Source organism: Papio anubis, chromosome 16, assembly GCF_008728515.1.
Source record: "Papio anubis isolate 15944 chromosome 16, Panubis1.0, whole genome shotgun sequence".
NCBI lineage: Eukaryota > Metazoa > Chordata > Mammalia > Primates > Cercopithecidae > Papio > Papio anubis.
Window position 1 is genome coordinate 70,834,692 of NC_044991.1, and position 20,270 is coordinate 70,854,961.

Genomic DNA, 20,270 nt, shown 5'->3' on the forward strand with positions numbered 1-20,270 from the left:
TCTTTTTGATGAAATAGGAAACAAGATCATCAGCTAAAAATTGCCAAAGAAGCCAGACACGGTGGCTCACGCCTGTAATCCCAGCACTTTGGGAGGCCGAAGTGAGCAGATCACGAGGTCAGGAGTTTGAGACCAGCCTGGCCAATATGGTGAAACCCCGTCTCTACTAAAAACACAAATATCAGCTGAGCTTGGTGGCATGCACCTGTAGTCTCCGCTACTCGGGAGGCTGAGGCAGAAGAATCGCTTGAACCCGGGAGGCGGAGGTTGCAGTGAGCCGAGATTGTGCCCTGCATTCCAGCCTGGGCAACAGACAGAGTGGGACACAGTGAAACCCCGTCTCTACTAAAAAATACAAAAAACTAGCCGGGCGAGGTGGCGGGCGCCTGCAGTCCCAGCTACTCGGGAGGCTGAGGCAGGAGAATGGCGTAAACCCGGGAGGCGGAGCTTGCAGTGAGCTGAGATCTGGCCACTGCACTCCAGCCTGGGCGACAGAGCGAGACTCCGTCTCAAAAAAAAAAAAAAATTGCCAAAGAGATAGTGGAGATTTAGGAGAGAAGGCATATATTAGGCCTCTAGGGGAGTGGGAGAGGGAGTGGACAAGGTTTCTTTGGAAGGATTTGCCAAGCAACATTAAAGGCCCACTGGAGATTGGAGGTTTTGGATCGAAAGTTCTACAAGCCAGTAGGGTGGTATGTTTTCCTCCAAACTTGTTTAGCTGTGTGGCTACAGGCAGGGTGGGCCCAGACATGGATTTAACCATTGTGATTTTGTCAAGCAAGTGGTATAAAGAGGAAGGGGCATTATCTTTTGTAAATGCCCAGGAATTATTTAGTTGCATGTTTTAGTATAAACAGTAACTGCTATATATTGTGGTTTTAATTAGCTTATTTTGTAAAACCTTATACATCATATCCAAAAGCTCTGTTGTCGACTTAAGTTTTTTTTTTTTTCCAAGACAGAGTCTCGCTCTATCGCTCAGGCTGGAGTGCAGTGGCGCCATCTTGGCTCACTGCAAGCTCCGCCTGCCGGGTTCACACCATTCTCCTGCCTCAGCCTCTGAAGTAGCTGGGACTACAGACACCCGCCACCATGCCCGGCTAATTTTTTGTATTTTTAGTAGAGACGGGGTTTCACCGTCTTAGCCAGGATGATCTCAATCTCTTGACCTTGTGATCCGCCCACCTCAGCCCCCCAAAGTGCTGGGATTACAGGTGTGAGCCACCATGCCTGGCTTCGACTTAAGTTTTACAGACATTGAACACCCACTTTCTTCCAAGAGCCTGCAAATACTACCACATTTACTGTTTACAACAATTCTGAAAAGTAGAGAATAGCTCCACAGTTAACTTCTAAGAAGCTGAGGCTTGGGACGATGTGCTCTAAGTTAAACAGCTACTAATCAATCCCTGACTAACAATTGTCCTTAGCTCCCCTCTTATGTCCCCTTCCTTCAATTTTAATAACAACTAACATTTATTTTAGTTAATAACATTTATTTATCAGGTAGCAAGTACCATGGTATGTTCCTTATGTACTTTGCTTTATCATGTAACAACCACAGTGAGGTCGTTATCTCCATTTTACATCTGAGGACACTGAGGCACAGAGAAATTAAATGATTTGCTCAAAGTCACACAACTAGTTTTCATTGGGACCTGAATTTGAAGCCAGGCAATTTTAACTCTGAATCTTGGAGAAATTATCTGAAAATTTGTTACTGTAGGAGGTGAGGGTGCTTTTAAGAAACAGCGGGACCAAAGCCTCCAGAGCTACCAGGGCATGGCATCTCCATCACCCCTTCCACAGGTGACAGTCCAGTTACAAATCCTGTAGCTCCTGGCTGCATGTTTGGCTCTTAACTTGCTTGGTTTTGAGCTCTCGTGTTCTCTTCCTCCTCTGCAGCTCAGGGCTTTTCTTGGAATAAAAAAAGATATATCTGACCACGCCACTAGCCAGTTGCAGTCTGACCAGCTTCTGCTGTTTTGGCCTAATTCTCCCCTGATATGTTTAAACCAGGTCATTATGATAACTTCAGTGTTAAATGAAGGATTAATTGGAACTGCCTACTGTCTTAGTGTCAGCAGAGTCAAATAGTGGATGTTTCAGAGACTTAGACAACTCTTGTATTTGTCTTACATACCACAGCAGAGGCCAGTAGTTACTGGCTTCTGTTGTCTCTATGGTAAGCTCAGATATTTTTATTTGCTAGTAACATCTTTCAGTAGTTTATGTTTTCTGAGTTAAAATTCAGTTAGGCTTTAAATATTTATGTCAACTACAGGGTGTTGCTCTGAAGTAATTTCATTTGTCCACTGGGTGTTTATCAGTGCCTGTGGAGTATGAGGTAGAGGCAGATGGTGTGGAATCCCTGCCCTTAGAGTTCATGGATGGGCTGGGGCTTGAAACATGGAGTGGTAAAAACGCAGTGCCAGAGGTCAGGCCATACCCGAAAGATCTAGTTCAGCGCCGTTTCACAGATTTATATTTAGCTTTGGCATCTGTTCTTCCCTTGGTTTTAAGATTAGTTTCTCCAGTCCCCTACCCGGCTCCCATCAAGTCATGTTGGCTAATGGTAGGAGGATAATTAGGGCAGGTGGTGAGCAGAGTGGAGGACGGGAAGACTTAATGGGACAAAGCCTTTGCTCCAGCACAGTCAGCTCTCTCGGGGGACAGAAAGTGGAAATAAATTCATACCAGGGGTAGCTGAGGCTAGGACTCAGCAGCAGGATTCTTTGTGAGCAGGTAGTAAAAACTTTAGTTTAAAACTGCCCCTAATCACTTTTGATTTGGGGGCAGACCGAATTAAAGATTCTGGTTGGCAGAGATTGGCTACGTCTGAGTTCTGATCTTGCCTTTGTCCCATGTTAACCATATAACTTTGGGAAGCTACTGTTTATCATTCCTATACCTCAGTTTCTTCTACAAGAGATTTTATACCCACTTTCCACAGTTGTATTGAGGAGTAAATGAAATAAGTTTAAGTGCCTAGCACAGGGTTGGCATAACACATGGCGTGTAGCAGGTGCTCCATAAAAGTTATTTCTCTTCCCTCTGTGGAGATTTGCTGCTCAGTGCTAGGAAAGATTCTCCCCAAGCACCTGGAAATAGTGGAGGAGGTGACAGCGGTGAGCTCAGCTAATCGTCTTTCTGCAGTCACAGACCTCACTCATAGAAAAAGCTGCCGTGGTCTCTGCCCACTCATTGGCACTTGGTTTTCTAGCTTAACTTTGAAGGGCCACAAATAAATATACAAGTTAAGCTGGATGACGATATTTTACTTTGCCTCTTCCCCAGAAAAGTTTAGCCAGCTTAAAAAATTGCGTACAATGCAAAAGGATAACATGAATATTTGAGAGAATGAAGGCAAAGGAGAAGCCACAATAGAAAAATAACACAGGGGTAAGATGAGCTCTCAGCTCTGTAGGCTTGCTCCTAACACCGATCCTCTGCTGGAGTCCCTCTGGCTGGCCTGCTGTTCTGTGAAAATGCCGGGCACCCTTCTGCCTGTTCTTGCTGTTGCCTCTGCCAGGGACACTTTTGAAGATAACTTCATGACTTCCCCCCACCGTCACTCAAGGCTCCTCTGACAAGCCGCACTCCATGCCCCTTCCCTGTCTCTTTCTCCTCTGATTTGTGTGTGTGTGTTTTAGACGAAGTTTCACTCTTGTTGCTCATGCTGGAGTGCAATGGTGTGATCTTGGCTCACTACAACCTCCGCCTCCCGAGTTCAAGCAATTCTCCTGCCTCAGCCTCCTGAGTAACTGGGATTACAGGCATGCGCCACAACACCCAGCTAATTTTGTAGTTTTAGTAGAGACGGGGTTTCTCCATGTTGGTCAGACTGGTCTTGAACTCCCGACCTCAGGTGATCCACCTGCCTCGGCATCCCAAAGTGCTGGGATTACAGACGTGAGCCACTGTGCCTGGCCTATTTGTCTTCTTAATACTTATCAGTTCCTGACATCTTTTTTTTTTTTTCCCCCTGAGACAGAGTACTCTGTCTCCCAGGCTGGAGTGCAATGGTGCGATCTCGGTTCACTGCAACCTCCGCCTCCCCGGTTTAAGCAATTCTGCCTCAGCCTCCCGAGTAGCTGGGATTACAGGCATGTGCCCCTGCGCTTGGCCAGTTCCTGACATCTTACTAGTTTTTTTGTTTAATGTGTGCCTCCCCTCCCCCTACAATGTAAGTTCCGTGATGGCCTGCCTTGGCATCTTCTTTTACTGTTGCTGTACTCCTCCTGTGTAGAACTGCCTGGTACATAGTGGATATTCAGTAATTATTTGTTGAGTGAGCACACAGAAGTGCATATCGTACAGATCTGTTTACTTGCCAGAAACAGACTTCATATTTGACTCCTGTGTCTTAATGGTGAAAAGAAATTTTAAAAAACCACAGGAGTTACAAGATTCACTGTGTCCATCGGGCAAAAACAAAAAGCTTATTTAGGAGAAACCTGATATGAAACTTGAAAGAAATGTTTCTTTTCAGTTCTCAATGAGTAATAATATATGATATGGTAGAGAAGATTCCTGAAAGGATCATTATATTATTTATAACAACACATTTTGTCTGTTTTTAATTTGGACTTTATTATATTCTTAGCTTTATCTTTTTAAAAGTCAAAATTGGCCAGGCTTGGTGGCTCATGCCTGTCAATCCCAGCACTTTGGGAGGCCAAGGCGGGCAGATCACTTGAGGTCGGGAGTTCGAGACCAGCCTGACCAACATAGAGAAACCCCCGTCTCTACTAAAAATACAAAATTAGCCGGGCATGGTGGCGCATGCCTGTAATCCCAGCTACTCGGGAGGTTGAGGCAGGAGAATTGCTTGAACCCGGAAGGCAGAGGTTGCGGTGAGCGGTGATTGCCCCATTGCACTCCAGCCTGGGCCATAAGAGCAAAACTCTATCTCAAAAAAAAAAAAGGTCAAAATTATGTATCTTTCAAATCATGTATTAACTGCTATTTGTAATCCACTATGATTAAAACAAAATTTGGGGCTGGACACAGTGGCTCACACCTGTAATCCCAGCACTCTGGAAGGCTGAGGCAGGTGGATCACGAGGTCAGGAGTTCAAGACTAGCCTGTCCAACATGGTGAAACCCCATCTCTACTAAAAATACAAAAATTTGCTAGGTGTGGTGGCATACGTTTGTAGTCCCAGCTGCTTGGGAGGCTGAGGCAGGAGAATTGCTTGAACCTGGCAGGCAGAGGTTGCAGTGAGCCGAGATCGCACCACTGCACTCCAGCCTGGGTGACAGAGTGAGACTGTGTCTAAAAAAAAATAAGTAAATAAAAGAGAAATTGGCTGCCTTAGGTGAGCAGTTAACACCAATCAAAAGAAAATTTAAGATTGAAGTAGCTGTAAAGAGTGATGAAGACCCTTATTCCCAGGAAATCAATTTCCATCTTTGGACAAATCTCAATACCAGAAACTGATTTAAGAAGAAAAGGCTGGCGGCCGGGCGCGGTGGCTCAAGCCTGTAATTCCAGCACTTTGGGAGGCCGAGGCGGGTGGATCACGAGGTCAGGAGATCGAGACCATCCTGGCTAACATGGTGAAACTCCGTCTCTACTAAAAATACAAAAAAAAAAAAACTAGCTGGGCGTGGTGGCGGGCGTCTGTAGTCCCAGCTACTTGGAGGCTGAGGCAGGAGAATGGCGTGAACCCGGGAGGCGGAGCTTGCAGTGAGCCGAGATCACGCCACTGCACTCCAGCCTGGGCGACACAGCGCGAGACTCCGTCTAAAAAAAAAAAAAAAAAAAAGAAAAGGCTGGCTCACACATGTAGTCCCATCACCTTGGAAAGCTGAAACAGTAGCATCTGTTGGAGCCAGGAGTTCGAGATCAGCCTGTGCAACATAGTGAGACCTTGTCCCTACTAAAAATTTTTTTTTTAATTAGCAAGGCATGGTGGTGCACATCGCTCCAGTACCTGCTCGTAGTCCTGGCTACTCAGGAGGCTGAGGTGGGATGATTGCTAGAGTCCAGGAGTTCAAGATTAAAATGAGCTATGATTTGTACCACTGCACTCCAGCCTGGGTGACAGAGTCAAAATTTATTTCAAAAGTAAGTGTTTAGATGGTGGTTTTTGTGCATAAATGAAAAAAATAAAAAAATAGAAGAAGAAAAAAGATAAAGCACATAATACTTTAAACATATTGATGCATATGAGTGAGATGGGAAGAATAAATTCAGATTTCAAAGTTGGAATTAATACAGGTATTATTATTATTTTGGAAGGGGAAATCTCAAACCTTTACACTAAATCAAAGAAAAAAGTCAGAATTTCTACCAGTCACCAAAGAAAGTGAAACACTACATATCTACATGAGTATCTGAAAAAGACAGAAACTAGACTAACTGCCATGAAATTAAATTCCATTAAAATATTTCATTGAAATCTCATTGAAATACATTAACATATTCTGATCTAAAATGAAAAAGGATTTAACTATGTAATCTATGTAAGTTAGAATGCATATTCTATTTAGAGAGTTGATTAAGTAACATTGATATTATGAGGTTTTTGTTTTTAACTTTTAAATTCAGGGGTACAAGTACAGATTTGTTAGCTAGGTAAACTTGTGTCATGGGGGTTTGCTGTACAGATTATTTCATCACCCATGTGTTAAGCCTAATATCCATTAGTTATTTTTCCTGATCCTCTCCCTCCTCCCACCCTCCAACCTTCCATAAGCCCCAGTGAGTATTCTCCCCTATATGTCTGTGTGCTCTCATCATTTAGCTCCCACTTATAAGGACATGTGGTAGGCTGGGCACGGTGGCTCACGCCTGTAATCTCAGCACTTTGGGAGACCGAGGCGGGTGGATCACGAGGTCAGGAGTTCAAGACCAGCCTGAACAACATGGTGAAACCCATTTCTACTAAAGATATAAAAATTAGCTGGGTGTGGTGGCGCATGTCTGTAATCCCAGCTACTTGGGAGGCTGAGGCAGGAGAATTGCTTGAACCTGGCAGGCAGAGGTTGCAGTGAGCCGAGATCGTGCCACTGCGCTCAGACTGGGTGACAAGAGCAAGACTCTGTCTCAAAAAAAAAGGACATGTGTATTGGGTTTTCTGTTCCTGTGTTTGTTTGCTAAGGATAATGGCCTCTAACGCCATCAATGTGCCTGACAAAGGACATGATCTCATTCTTTTTTTTTTTTTTTTGAGATGGAGTCTTGCTCTGTCACCCAGGCTTGTAGTCAGCCATCTCAGCTCACTGCAACCCACCCTAAGGTTCACCACCATTCTCCTGCCTCAGTACCACCGCAGCCCAGCTAATTTTTTTCTGTTTTTGTGAGAGACAGAGTTTCACTGTGTTAACCAGGATGGTCTTGATCTCTGACTGCTGTGATCCCGCGTCCTGGCTTCCCAAGTTCTGGTCCCTAAAAAGTGATGTTCCTAACGCCCTGGCTTTTTTTTTTTTTTTTTTAGACAGAGTTTTTGCTCTCTTGCCCAGGCTGGAGTACAATGGCATGATCTCTGCTCACTGCAGCCTCCACCTCCTTGGTTCAAGCAGTTCTCCTCCTCAACCTCCTAAGTAGCTGGGATTACAGGCGCCAGCCACCACACCCAGCTAATTTTTATAATTTTAGTAGGGAAAAGATTTCACCATGTTGGCCAGGCTGGTTTCAAACTCTTGACCTCAGGTGATCCACCTACCTCGGCCTCCCAAAGTGCTAGGATTATGGGTGTGAGCAACTGCGCCCAGCCTCTCTCATTCTTTTTTATGGCTGCATAGTATTCCATGGTGTATATATACCACATTTTCTTTATCCAGTCTATCATTGTTGAACATTTGGGTTGATTCCATGTCTTTGCTATTGTGACTAGTGCTGCAGTGAACATATGCATGCATGTGTCTTTATAATAGAATGATTTATATTCCTTTGGGTATATACCCAGTAATGGGATTGCTGGGTCCATTGGTATTTCTAAAAATAGTACTGAACCACTGTATTTCATGGAGAACAGCACAGTGTGGTCAGTTAGACATGCTGTGTTATGGTGTCTTATCTTGATCCCTGCTTTTTTGTTTGATTATGAACACAGGGCTCACGAGCAGCTAAATGTGAAGCATGAACCGCTCCAGCTCATCCAGCCTCAGTTTGAGACGCCTCTGCCAACCCTTCAGCCTGCGGTGAGTAGGTGTGCTTGGGGGATCCCACTGCAGAGCCCCACTGTTGCCCTTATCTTGTCAGCAGGCCTTCACCGTGGTCCCTTCCATGTGCCATTTGTGGCACTCCTTGTGGAGTCATAGTGCTCTGTCTCTAAACATGCATGGACACCTAATTTGTTAATGTTCTATAGAGACTTCCGTGTGGTATGCTTCCAAATTGAGGAATCAAGGATGTGAAGCCTTCTGGCTATTAAACATTTCCCATTCCCATCTTGTGGGGTTGGAGGGCATATATGAGATTTCTTGGATAAAAAGGAAGAAAACTGTACTGCCATTCCAGGTGTCAGGGCCTGATTCATAGCATAATTCTCACAGCCCAGGGGATAGTTATGGTTATGTGTGTAAATAGGTTATTTTTCAACATTTCAGTCCAACATTCACTCAACTTGCCTTTAAAATTACCTTGTCTCACCACATTCTGAAATGTTATGAGCCAGTTGGCTTGATCTTGCTTGGTAGCTTGAAATTGGCCATGGTGAGAGGATTTACATTGCAGAAAATGGTAAATGCTACAAAAGAGGCTTTCAGTTTTGTTTTGTTTTGTTTTGTTTTGAAAGTAGTTAAACATTTACCCGCATACCATTGGTTCATACCTGCAAAATCTGACTCCAAGTTCAATACTTTCTACACTAATCTGCATCTGGTTCTCCAAATAACTTCCATCCCTAAAAACTTATGATTAAATGAGAAAAAAGTTGTACAATCAAATGTTCAACACAAACCTAAGTCCCAAGCTTTGTGTCATCGTTCTGAGTTAATTAGTGTTGGTATGTCAGCTTGGTCAGTTTAGTGGTAATTAGAGCTGGTTCCACTTGGTTGTTTACAGTGGGCTAGTAATCTTTCTTGATATGGGTCTCATGGGTGAGGGTAGACGAGGTGATGGGAGTTTGGGTATTTCATCTTCGGGGAAGAGCTGAGTTACTGTTCTGTAGGGATTTCCATGTGGTGTGGTTCCCAACTGAGGAATTAAGGATGTGGACTTCCTTATTCTCCTTGTGTCTCGTCACTGTTAGTTATGACTTTGGACAAGCTCTTTCTTGAGAGACTTTATTTCCTTTACATTATCCTCCCGCATTTCTAAATGATGACTTTATTTCCTTTTAGGTTTTTCCTCCCAGTTTCCGGGAGTTACCACCTCCACCTCTGGAGCTATTTGATTTAGATGAAACATTCTCCTCTGAGAAGGCACGGCTGGCTCAGATTACCAATAAGTGTAAGTTTGGCCAACTTTTTTTTTGAGATGGAGTTTCACTCTTGTTGCCCAGGCTGGAGTGCAATGGTGCGATCTTGGTTCACTGCAACCTCTGCCTCCCAGGGTCAAGTGATTCTCCTGTCTCAGCCTCCCGAGTAGCTGGGATTACAGGTGTGTGCCACCACGCCCGGCTAATTTTTGTATTTTTAGTAGACACGGGGTTTCATCATATTGGTCAGGCTGGTCTTGAACTCCAGACCTCAGGTGATCCGCCCACCTCGCCCTCCCAAACTGCTGGGATTACAGGTGTGAGCCACCACGCCTGGCCTAAGTTTGGCCAACTTTTAAACTTTGTTTTCTCTTATGAGTTTTATTTAGTCATGAATTTCTGAGGATTACTATGAGAGAAAGCTTAGAGTTTGTTTAGGGAAAACAAAATATGAATAGGAGTATAAACTTACCATTCTTATTTATGTCATATAAATGATGTTGGTTGTTCTTCTCAAGGCTATTTAGTTCAGTGAATAAGAACATAGTGCCAAGCAGAAAGCCAAAGGTCTCAGCTTTGATCCCCGTGAGTCCTTAGTTCTGACCTATTGAGAGACCATAGAATTAATCTTGACCCTGGCTGCCACTTAGCAAATCTCAGTCGGTGGTCATAGGAGCAGCTAAATAAGGAAATTGAGTCAGGGCCCAAAGAATCATAGAGACTTCAAACTGGACAGGATCTGAGAGAGAGCCAAATGTGCCCACCTTGACATGTGGATGAAGAAATAAGGCCCCAGGCCACACAGCTCCACGATGAGTGGTCCTCCTGACTTTTGGTCTGGGGCTGCTCCCGACATGAATTGCCTCCAACACAGCAAATGGCTCTGCATATATATGCTCAGAGGCATAAAATTAACCATCCACTTTGAGGCAGTGGCCCGACTCCTGGAAGTCTAATCTAAGGAGATTATATATATATTTTTTGAGACAAAGTTTCACTCTTGTCGCCCAGCCTTGGGTGCAATGGTGCAATCTCGGCTCACTGTAACCTCCGCCTCCTGGGTTCAAGCGATTCTCCTGTCTCAGCCTCCCAAGTAGCTGGGATTATAGGCACCCACCACTACACATGGCTAATTTTTGTGTTTTTAGTAGAGATGGGGTTTCACCATGTTGGCCACGCTGGTCTAAAACTCCAGACCTCAGGTGATCCACCGGCCTCAGCCTCACAAAGTGCTGGGATTACAGGCATGAGCCACTGCGTCCAGCCAACTTCTACACTATTTATTTTAAAAATATGATAAACTCAAGAGGCTGAGGTAGGAGGATCGCTTGGACGTAGGAATTTAAGACCAGCCTGGGCAACACAGCAAGACCCTGTCTCTAAAAATATATTTTAAAAAATAACAATTTTTAAAAATAGAAAAAACTATAAATTTGGGAATAACTTTAATGTCCATTAGCAGAGGAATGGTCGTAAACTGCATCACAATCATTTGGTAGGAGAATATGTAGTCATTATAAAAGAGGTTCACAAAGGCTAGGGAATGACTCATATGACACAGACAAAATTTAAGAGAGAAGCCTGAATGAAGGAAGCAAGATACAAAACTGCATGTACAAGAAGATACCGGCTATGTCAGCAACATCTGTTTGTGCCCAAAGCCCAGAAAGAAGTAAGCAAAATGGAAATAGTTCAGTGTAAACAAAGACCTTTACTGCATCTCTATTCTGTGCCAGGCATTGCTGTAGGTCCTGGACAATCAAAAATGAGCAGGACATAGTGATTAGTCCAGGAGGAATCACAGAACAGTGAAGAAGCAGAAGCTTTGACTTGGCATTTCTGTTTCTAGCAGCTGTCCTATGGAAATCCTTGTGGAAATGCAAAACAAAATATATATAGCTATATAGATATTAATTATAGCATTCAAAAAATTGGAAACAGTCTAATGGTCCATACATTAGTAGGGGGATTGGTTTAAAAGTGTATGAAATAAGCCTGGGTCACATAGATAGCATCTCTACCAGAAAAAAAAATTGCCTGGGCAAAGTGGATCATGCCTGTAATTGCAGCACTTTGAAAAGCCAAGGCAGGAGGATCAGTTGAGGCCAGGATTTCAAGACCAGCTTGGACAACATAATGAGACTTTGTCTCAAAAAACAAACAAACAAAAGGGCTGGGTGCGGTGGTTCATGCCTGTAATCCCAGCACTTTGGGAGGCCAAGGTGGGTGGATCACCTGAGGTTGGGAGTTCAAGACCAGCCTGACCAACATGGAAAAACCCCATCTCTACTAAAAATACAGAATTAGCTGGGCGTGGTGGCGTATGCCTGTAATCCCAGCTACTTGGGAGGCTGAGGCAGGAGAATCTCTTGAACCCAGGAGGTGGAAGTTGTAGTGAGCCGAGATGCTGCTGGCTGCACTCCAGCCTGGGCAACAAGAGCGCAAACCCATTAAAAAAAAATTTAGCCGGGCTGGGTGGCCTCCGCCTGTAATCCCAGCACTTTGGGAGGCCGACGGGCGGATCACAGGTCAGGAGATCGGTGACTATCCTGGCTAACACGGTGAAACCCCCGCCTTTACCAAAATACAAAAACTAGCCGGGCGGCGGGCGTGTTGCCTGTAGTCCCAGCTACTCGGGAGGCTGGAGGCAGGAGAATGGCGTGGAACCCGGTGAGGGAGTACTTGCAGGAGCTGAGATCCGCCACTGCAGAATTCCAGCCTGGCGATGATGCAGACTGCCTCAAAAAAAAAAAAAAATTTAAGTAGCCAGGTGTGGTGGCACAATTCTATAGTCCTAGCTACTTGGAAGTCTGAGGTGGGAGGATCACTTGGACCCAAGCGTTGGAGGCTGCAGTGAGCTATGATACACTGTTGCACTCCAGCCTGGGTGACAGAGGGACCCTGTTTCTGAAAAATAAATAAATAGAAACAAAATAGAATATTACATATCTGTTAAAAGAAAAATGTAACCTGGGCACAATGGCTCACACCTGTAATCCCAGCACTTTAGAAGGCTGAGGCAAGAGGATCACTTGAGACTGGCCTGGGCAACACAGTGAGTCCTCTTCTCTGTAGAAAAATAAAATTAGCCAGGCATGGTGGCTCACTCATGTAGTACCAGCTACTCAGGAGGCCCAGGTGGGAGGATTGCTTGAACCTAGGAAGTCAAGGCTGCAGTGAGCTAAGATTGTGCCACTGCATTCCAACCTGGTTGACAGAGCAAGACCCTGTCTCAAAAAATAAAAGAAAAGGCCAGGTGCAGTGGCTTACCCCTATAATCCTAGCACTTTGGGAGGCCAAGGCGGGTGGATCACAAAGTCAGGAGTTCAAGACCAGCCTGGTCAAGATGGTGAAACCTTGTCTGTACTAAAAATAAAAATAAAAAAATTAGCTGGGCGTGATGGCGAGTGCCTGTAATCCAAGCTACTTGGGAGGCTGAGGCAGGAGAAGCGCTTGAACCCGGGAGGCAGAGGTTGCAGTAAGCCAAGATCATGCCACTGCACTCCAGCCTGGGTGACAGAGTGGGACTCTGTCTCAAAAAAAAAAAAAAAAAAAGAAAAGAAAAGAAAAGAAAAAAAATGTAGGGCATAAACTTTGACATGGAATGTCCATAATACATCATTAAATGTGATCCCATTTTTGTGAAAACTTATATTTACACACAGAAGCAGACATAACAATAATAATTCTGGGTAGTTGGTGGCAATAGAACTAGGATGAAAGATTGTTACAGCTGTGGGTTTGAATGTCTTAGTAAAAAACATACGTTTCTATCATAACTTAAAATGCAAATCAGAGGGAGAATAAAGAAATTACAGCCGGGCGCAGTGGCTCACGCCTGTAAGCCCAGCACTTTGGGAGGCCAAAGCAGGCGGATTACTGGAGCTCACAAGTTCGAGACCAGCTTGGGCGACATGGTGAAACCCCGTCTCAAATACAAAAAATCAGCCAGGCGTGGTGGGGCACACCTGTAGTCCAAGCTACTTGGGAGGCTGAGGTGAGAGGATCGTTTGAGCCCAGGAGGCGGAAGTTGCAGTGAGCTGAAATCATGCCACTGCACTCCAGCCTGGGTGATAGAACCAAACCTTGTCTCAAAAAAAAAAAAGAAAAAGAAAGAAAGAAATTACAGTATAATAGGCCGGGCATGGTGGCTCACTCCTGTAATCCCAGCACATTGGGAGGCCAAGGCAGGTGGATCACAAGGTCAAGAGATCGAGACCATCTTGGCCAACATGTTGAAACCCCGTCTCTACTGAAAATACAAAATTTAGCCAGGCATGGGGGAACATGACTGTAGACCCAGCTACTCGGGAGCTTGAGGCAGGAGAATTGCTTGAACTTGGGAGGCAGAGGTTGCAGTGAGCTGAGATCGCACCACTGCACCCCAGCCTGGCAACAGAGTGAGACTTTATCTCAAAAAGAAAAAAAAAAAAGAAGGAAATTACAGTATAATGTGAGAAGGGCAGTAATGGCTGTCCATCCTACACGTAGGGCTTCACAGAGCTATGTTGTTGGTGGAATTATGGGTGATTTTTTTCTTCTTTAATTTTCTTTCTATAATATTGTTTGTTTTTTGGGGTTTTGTTTTGAGACCGAGTTTTGCTCTTGTTGCCCAGGCTGGAGTGCAGTGGCGCGATCTCGACTCACCACAACCTCAGCTCACCGCAACCTCTGCCTCCCAGGTTCAAGTGATTCTCCTGCCTCAGCCTTCCTGAGTAGCTGGGATTACAGGCATGCACCACCACACCCGGCTAATTTTGTATTTTTAGTAGAGACAGAGTTTCTCCATGGTGGTCAGGCTGGTCTCGAACTCCCGACCTCAGATGATCCACCTGCCTTGGCCTCCCAAAGTGCTGGGATTACAGGCATGAGCCACCGCACTCAGCCTTGTTTTGTTTTTGAGATGGAGTCTTGCTCTGTTGCCCAGGCTGGAGTGCAGTGGTGCGATCTTGGCTCACTGCAACCTCCGCCTCCCAGGGTCAAGCAATTCTCCTGCCTCAGCCTCCCGAGTAGGGATTACAGGTGCACCCCACCGTGCCCGGGTAATTTTTTTGTATTTTTAGTAGAGACAGGGTTTCACCATGCTGGCCAGGCTGATCTCAAACTCCTGACCTTGTGATCCGCCTACCTTGGCCTCCCAAAGTGCTAGGATTACAGGCGTGAACCTCCACGTCCGGCTGTTTTGTTTTGTTCTGTTTGAGATGGAGTCTTGCTCTGTCGCCCAGGCTGGAGTGCAGTGGCGCAATCTCGGTTCACTGCAACCTCTACCTCCCCAATTCAGGCTACTCTCCTGCGTCAGTCTCCCAAGTAGCTGGGATTACAGGCCTGCCTCACCACATCCGGTTAATTTTTGTATTTTTAGTAGAGATGGGCGTTTGCTGTGTTGGCCAGACTGGTCTTGAACACCTGACCTCAAGTGATCTGCCTGCTTCAGCCTTCCAAAGTGCTGGGATTACAGGCGTGAGCCACCACGCCCGACCAATACAATATTGTTTTAGTAAATGCTATTTTTAATTACCCATATGCTTTTCTCATAGTGATCTTTGTTGCATTCAGGGAATGATAATTTGATTTCCTACTCTTGCACCTGTTCTTTCTAATGTAGGAATACTAGATCTGAGGAATAGGAAAGCCAGTACCAGTCCAGTTTTATTCTGATTAGGAGTGTCACACTTCTGTCCTAATTTATAAAAGCAGCACATTAGAGAGCGCTAGAGTTTTTCAGTGTTGAAATCCTGCAGTCGGCCGGGCGCGGTGGCTCAAGCCTGTAATCCCAGCACTTTGGGAGGCCGAGGCGGGCGGATCACAAGGTCAGGAGATCGAGACCACAGTGAAACCCCGTCTCTACTAAAAATACAAAAAATTAGCCGGGCGCGGTGGTGGGCGCCTGTAGTCCCAGCTACTCAGGAGGCTGAGGCAGGAGAATGGCGTGAACCCGGGAAGCGGAGCTTGCAGTGAGCCGAGATCGCGCCACTGCACTCCAGCCTGGGCGACAGCGTGAGACTCCGTCTCAAAAAAAAAAAAAAAAAAAAAAAAAAAAGAAATCCTGCAGTCACATTACTTTAGGAAGAGGTGAGTGATCTTAGGAAATATGGAAACACAATAGGGCATACCTGAAACACACTAAATCTGTACTTTGGGAAGGGCAGAAGTTAAGAATTAATCTAACTACTACTACAACTGTCTTAGGTACTGAAGAAGACCTGGAATTCTATGTCAGGAAGTGTGGTGACATTCTTGGAGTAACCAGTAAACTACCAAAGGACCAACAGGATGCCAAACATATCCTTGAGCACGTCTTCTTCCAAGTGGTGGAGTTCAAGAAATTGAACCAGGTACAGAGCCTACAAGGCATAGTGTAGTGGGAGCCCCTCCAGTACTGGTATCATCCATGAACTGTGCTTGTCATGTTTTATGATGTTGATTTAGCCTGCAAGTATTTATTGAGTATCTACTACGTGAACAAAACAGACAATAATCCCTATACTTATGGAACCTATGTACTAGCTGGAAGATACAGACAATAAGCAATAAACATAAGTGAGTCACATAGGATGCTAGAAAATGGTAAGTGCTTTGGTTTAGAAGTAGAGGCCAGGCACGGTGGCTCACACCTGTAATCCCAACACTTTGGGAGGCCGAGGTGGGCGGATCACCTGAGGTCAGGAGTTTGAGACCAGCCTGGCCAACATAGTGAAACCCCCTCTCCACTAAAAATACAAAAATTAGCTGGGTGTCATGGTGCATGCCTGTAATCCCAGCCACTCGGGAGGCTGAGGCAGGTGAATCACTTGAACCCGGAAGGTGGAGGTTGCAGTGAGCTGAGATCGCACCATTGCACTGCAGCCTGGTCAACAGAGTGAGACTCTGTCTCAGGAAAAAAAACAAAAACAAAAAAACAGCTGGGTGTGGTGGCTCACACCTGTAATCCCAGCACTTTGGGAGGCCGAGGCAGGTGGTTCACCTGAGGTCAGGAGTTCAAGACCAGCCTGGCCAACATGGTGAAACCCCATCTCTACTAAAAATATAAAAATTAGCCAGGTGTGATGGTACATGCCTGTAATCCTAGCTACTAGGGAGGCCGAAGCAGGAGAATCTCTTGAACCCAGGAGGTGGAGGTTGCAGTGAGCCAAGATGATACCACTGCATTCCAGCCTGGGCAAGAGAGTGAGACTCTGTCTCAGAAGATAATAATAATAATAGAACTGGGTAAGAGGGATCAAGTGTGCTGAGTGTGGCCATGATGACTGGTGAGTATTAAATAGGGCAATCAGGGTGGGCCTCATTGCAAAGTTGTATTGGAGCAAAGACTTGAAGGTGTTAAGGGACTTAGCCATGCAGATTTCTGGGGGAGGAGTGTCCCAGGCGGAGGGGAGAGCTGTGCAAAGTTCCTAAGGCTGGGCTGTGCCTGGTATGTTTGATGAACGGCAGTGATGCCAGTGTGACAAGAGAACAGAGGAAAGGATAGAGCAGTGGAACATGAGGTTAGAAATCATCTTTCTCAGGCTGGGCACCGTGGCTCCCACCTGTAATCCTAGCACTTTGGAAGGCCAAGGCAGGCGGATCACAAAGTCAAGAGATCGAGACCATCCTGGCCAACATGGTGAAACCCCATCTCTACTAAAAATACAAAAATTAGTTGGGCATGGTGGTGCATGCCTGTAGTCCCAGCTACTCGGGAGGCTGAGACAGGAGAATTGCTTGCACCCGGGAGGTGGAGGTTGCAGTGAGCCAAGATTGCGCCACTGCATTCCGTCCAGCCTAGTGACAGAGCAAGACTCCGTCTCAGGAAAAAAAAAAAAGAAAGAAAGAAATGATCTTTCTCTGACCGAGGACCAATAACTTTAAAATTATCTCTGGCCTTCTTTTTTCCATTCCTTGACAGGATTTCAAAAATTGAATGCCCAGCCAGTGTTGGTAAATAGGCATTCATACCCTACTGATGGGAGAATAAGTTGGTTCCACTTGTCTGGAGATATTTTCATAATACTGTTGAAAAGCCCTAAAATGTATATACCTTTGACCTATTCTAATCTTCAGAATTTGTTTTAATAATATAATTCTGAATATGTGCAGATTTATCAACCAGGATTCTCAGTGCAGCATTATTTTATAGAAGAAAAATCTTCGTCAATAGGGAACTGGTTAAGGGTACATCCATAAGATTAAAAATGCTTTTAAACAAACACCGCAAGTATTCATACTCCATAGGTGGGAACTTGAACAATGAGGATCAATGGACTCAGGAAGGGAACACTACACACGCCGGGCCTATCAAGTGGGGGAGGGGGGAGGGGAGGGGGAGGGGGAGGACTGCATTGGGAGTTATACCTGATGATGTAAATGATTTAGTTGATGGAGCAGCACAGCAACATGGCCAAGCATATATGTAACAAACTACCGCTATGCACATGTACCCTACAACTTAAAGTATAATAATAATAAATAAATTTAAAAAATGTTTTTAAAAATCTTTGGCTGGGCATGGTGGCTGACCCCTGTAATCCCAGCACTTTGGGAGGCCGAGGCGGGTGGATCACTAGGTCAGGAGTTCAGGATCAGCCTGACCAACATGGTGAACCCTCATCTCTACTAAAAATACAAAAATTAGCCAGGCGTGGTGGCGTTTGCCTGTAATCCCTGCTACTCAGGAGGCTGAGGCAGGAGAATTGCTAGAACCCGGGAGGGAGAGGTTGGCAGTGAGCCGAGAACATGCCATTGCACTCCAGCCTAGGAGACAGAGCAAGACTCCATCTCAAAAAAATAAATAAAAAATAAAAATAAAAATAAACATGTTTAAGGACTTGGGCCAGGCGCTGTGGCTCATGCCTGTAATCTCAACACTTTGGGAGGCCAAGGTAGGTGGATGGATCACTTGAGGTCAGGAATTCTAGACCAGCCTGGCCAACATGGTGAAACCCCATCTCTACTAAAAATAAAATATTAACTGGGTGTGGTGGCCCGTGCCTGTAGTCCTAGTTACTCAGGAGGCTGAGGCAAGAGAATCGCTTGAACCTGGGAGGCGGAGGGTGCAGTGAGCCAAGATTGCACCACTGCACTCCAACCTGGGCAACGAGTAAGACTCAAAAAAAAAAAAAAAAAGTTTAAGGACTTAGGAATACATTCATGATACAGTAAATATGGGGCACGGAGAGACTAAAGAACAGTATAGAGAGAGATTCTACTTTCTTTACAGAATACACATACTCCATAGAATTATTTTGCATAATAAAAAAAGAACATAAAGATATTTATCCTTGGGGCCGGGCACGGTGGCTCACGCCTGTATTCCCAGCACTTTGGGAGGCCAAGGCGGGCAGATCACGAGGTCAGGAGATCGAGACCATCCTGGCTAACACGGCGAAACCCCGTCTCTACTAAAAATACAAAAAAGTAGCTGGGCATGGTGGCGGGTGCCTGTGTCCCAGCTACTCGGGAGGCTGAGGCAGGAGGATGGTGTGAACTCAGGAGGCGGAGCTTGCAGTGAGCCGAGATCGTGCCACTGCACTCCAGCCTGGGTGACAGAGCAAGACTCCATCTCAAAAAAAAAAAAAAAAAACATTTATCCTTGAACTGGCACAGTGGCTCATGCTTGCAATCCCAGCACTTTAGGGGGCTGAGGCAGGTGAATCATTTGAGCCCAGGAGTTCTCGACCAGCCTGGGCAACAGAAACTCCATCTCTATAAAAAAATACAAAAAATTAGCCAGGTGTGGTGGTCTGCACCTGTAGTCCCAGCTACTTGGGAGGCTGAGGTGGGAAGATCACCTGAGCCTGGGGAGGTTGAGGTTGCAGTGAGCCGTGATCATGCCACTGCATTCCACCCTGGGTGATAGATTGAGACCCTGTCTTAAAAAAAAAAAAAAAAAGACTGTTTAATTTTTATTTTCCTTCTTTATTATAATCTCTATAGTGACTGTCACTTTTGCAGCAAAAAAAGAGTGTTTTGTTTTTTAATGTAAGCAGGCAAAATTCAAGCTTAGGATTTTAGATGCTGAGCGGGAAGACCAATTAGTTTTTGAGCCTCTCCTGGAAGGAAGCTGGCTCTGACAGATGCTCATCTGATAATGTTTCACTCTCCACCTCTAGCATGGTGCTGGAGGCTGGGGCTATAGCAGTGAACAAGATGAGTGCAGTCCTTGCTGTCCCTCTCAGAGCTCTGTGTAGTGGGAGACAGGAGTGTATGGGCAGTTACTGTGGTCTAAGTGCCATCCATGAAGGGAACCTAGACATGAGGGTTTTAATGTGGCTGCTTAGCAGTGAATGATGGGATGGGAGGTCAGGTAGGTTCCCAGCAATACTCACTCTGGTGGCGTGCTAGAACAGGCACCAAGGCCAATGTAGGAAGTCTGGTGTGGTCTTTGCACCAGTGCTTTCAACTCTGTTTGTTACTCATCATGGTGGGTGGTGGGCAGTGGTCACAAGCCCTGCCCTCGTAGGGCAAAAGGATCAAAATTTGATCCTTGGGTTGGATTCAGCCCTAAAGCCAGATATTATGTATATATCCTAATTAATGAAGATTCAGGATCTCTAAATTCCAAAGCACGGAAGAGTTTACATTTCAGGCTTTATACTGAAATACTAAAATTCTATCTTATTCTCTCATCCAGGAACATGACATCGATACAAGTGAAACAGCATTCCAGAACAATTTCTGAAGACCATGCCTCTTGAAGCTTTTTCTGCCTCCTGATTCTCTCTTTATAAACTATTTTCAAATTGTTCCTCAACTTCTTATCAAAATTGTTTATACACTCTTTCCTCCATGAGCTATGAAAGGTATATGCATCTTCTATAATACCCAGATAGGTATAAGATTTTTCACAAAATCCTTATGTAAGATACATTCCATTTTTAAAAATTAAATGTATGGTTGCATCTGTCTTTTTATACCCTATGA

At 45.1% G+C, this 20,270-nt stretch overlaps 1 protein-coding gene across 7 annotated transcripts in view; it reads left to right on the top strand.

The window, feature by feature from the left end:
• IFT52 (intraflagellar transport 52) overlaps window positions 1-20,267 on the top strand; it is a 58,804-nt gene extending 38,537 nt beyond the window's left edge. For 6 of the 7 annotated variants that reach the window (XM_003904724.5, XM_009216096.1, XM_017944791.3 and 3 more), the window contains 4 exons: window positions 8,064-8,151; window positions 9,295-9,403; window positions 15,561-15,706; window positions 19,981-20,267. In XM_003904724.5, the coding sequence (XP_003904773.1) occupies window positions 8,064-8,151; window positions 9,295-9,403; window positions 15,561-15,706; window positions 19,981-20,028 (391 nt within the window). In that variant the 3' untranslated portion in view covers window positions 20,029-20,267. The remainder of the gene's footprint in view (window positions 1-8,063; window positions 8,152-9,294; window positions 9,404-15,560; window positions 15,707-19,980) is intronic. The other variant, XR_652322.1, reaches the window with a different exon arrangement.
• The last annotated feature ends 3 nt before the right edge of the window (window positions 20,268-20,270 follow it).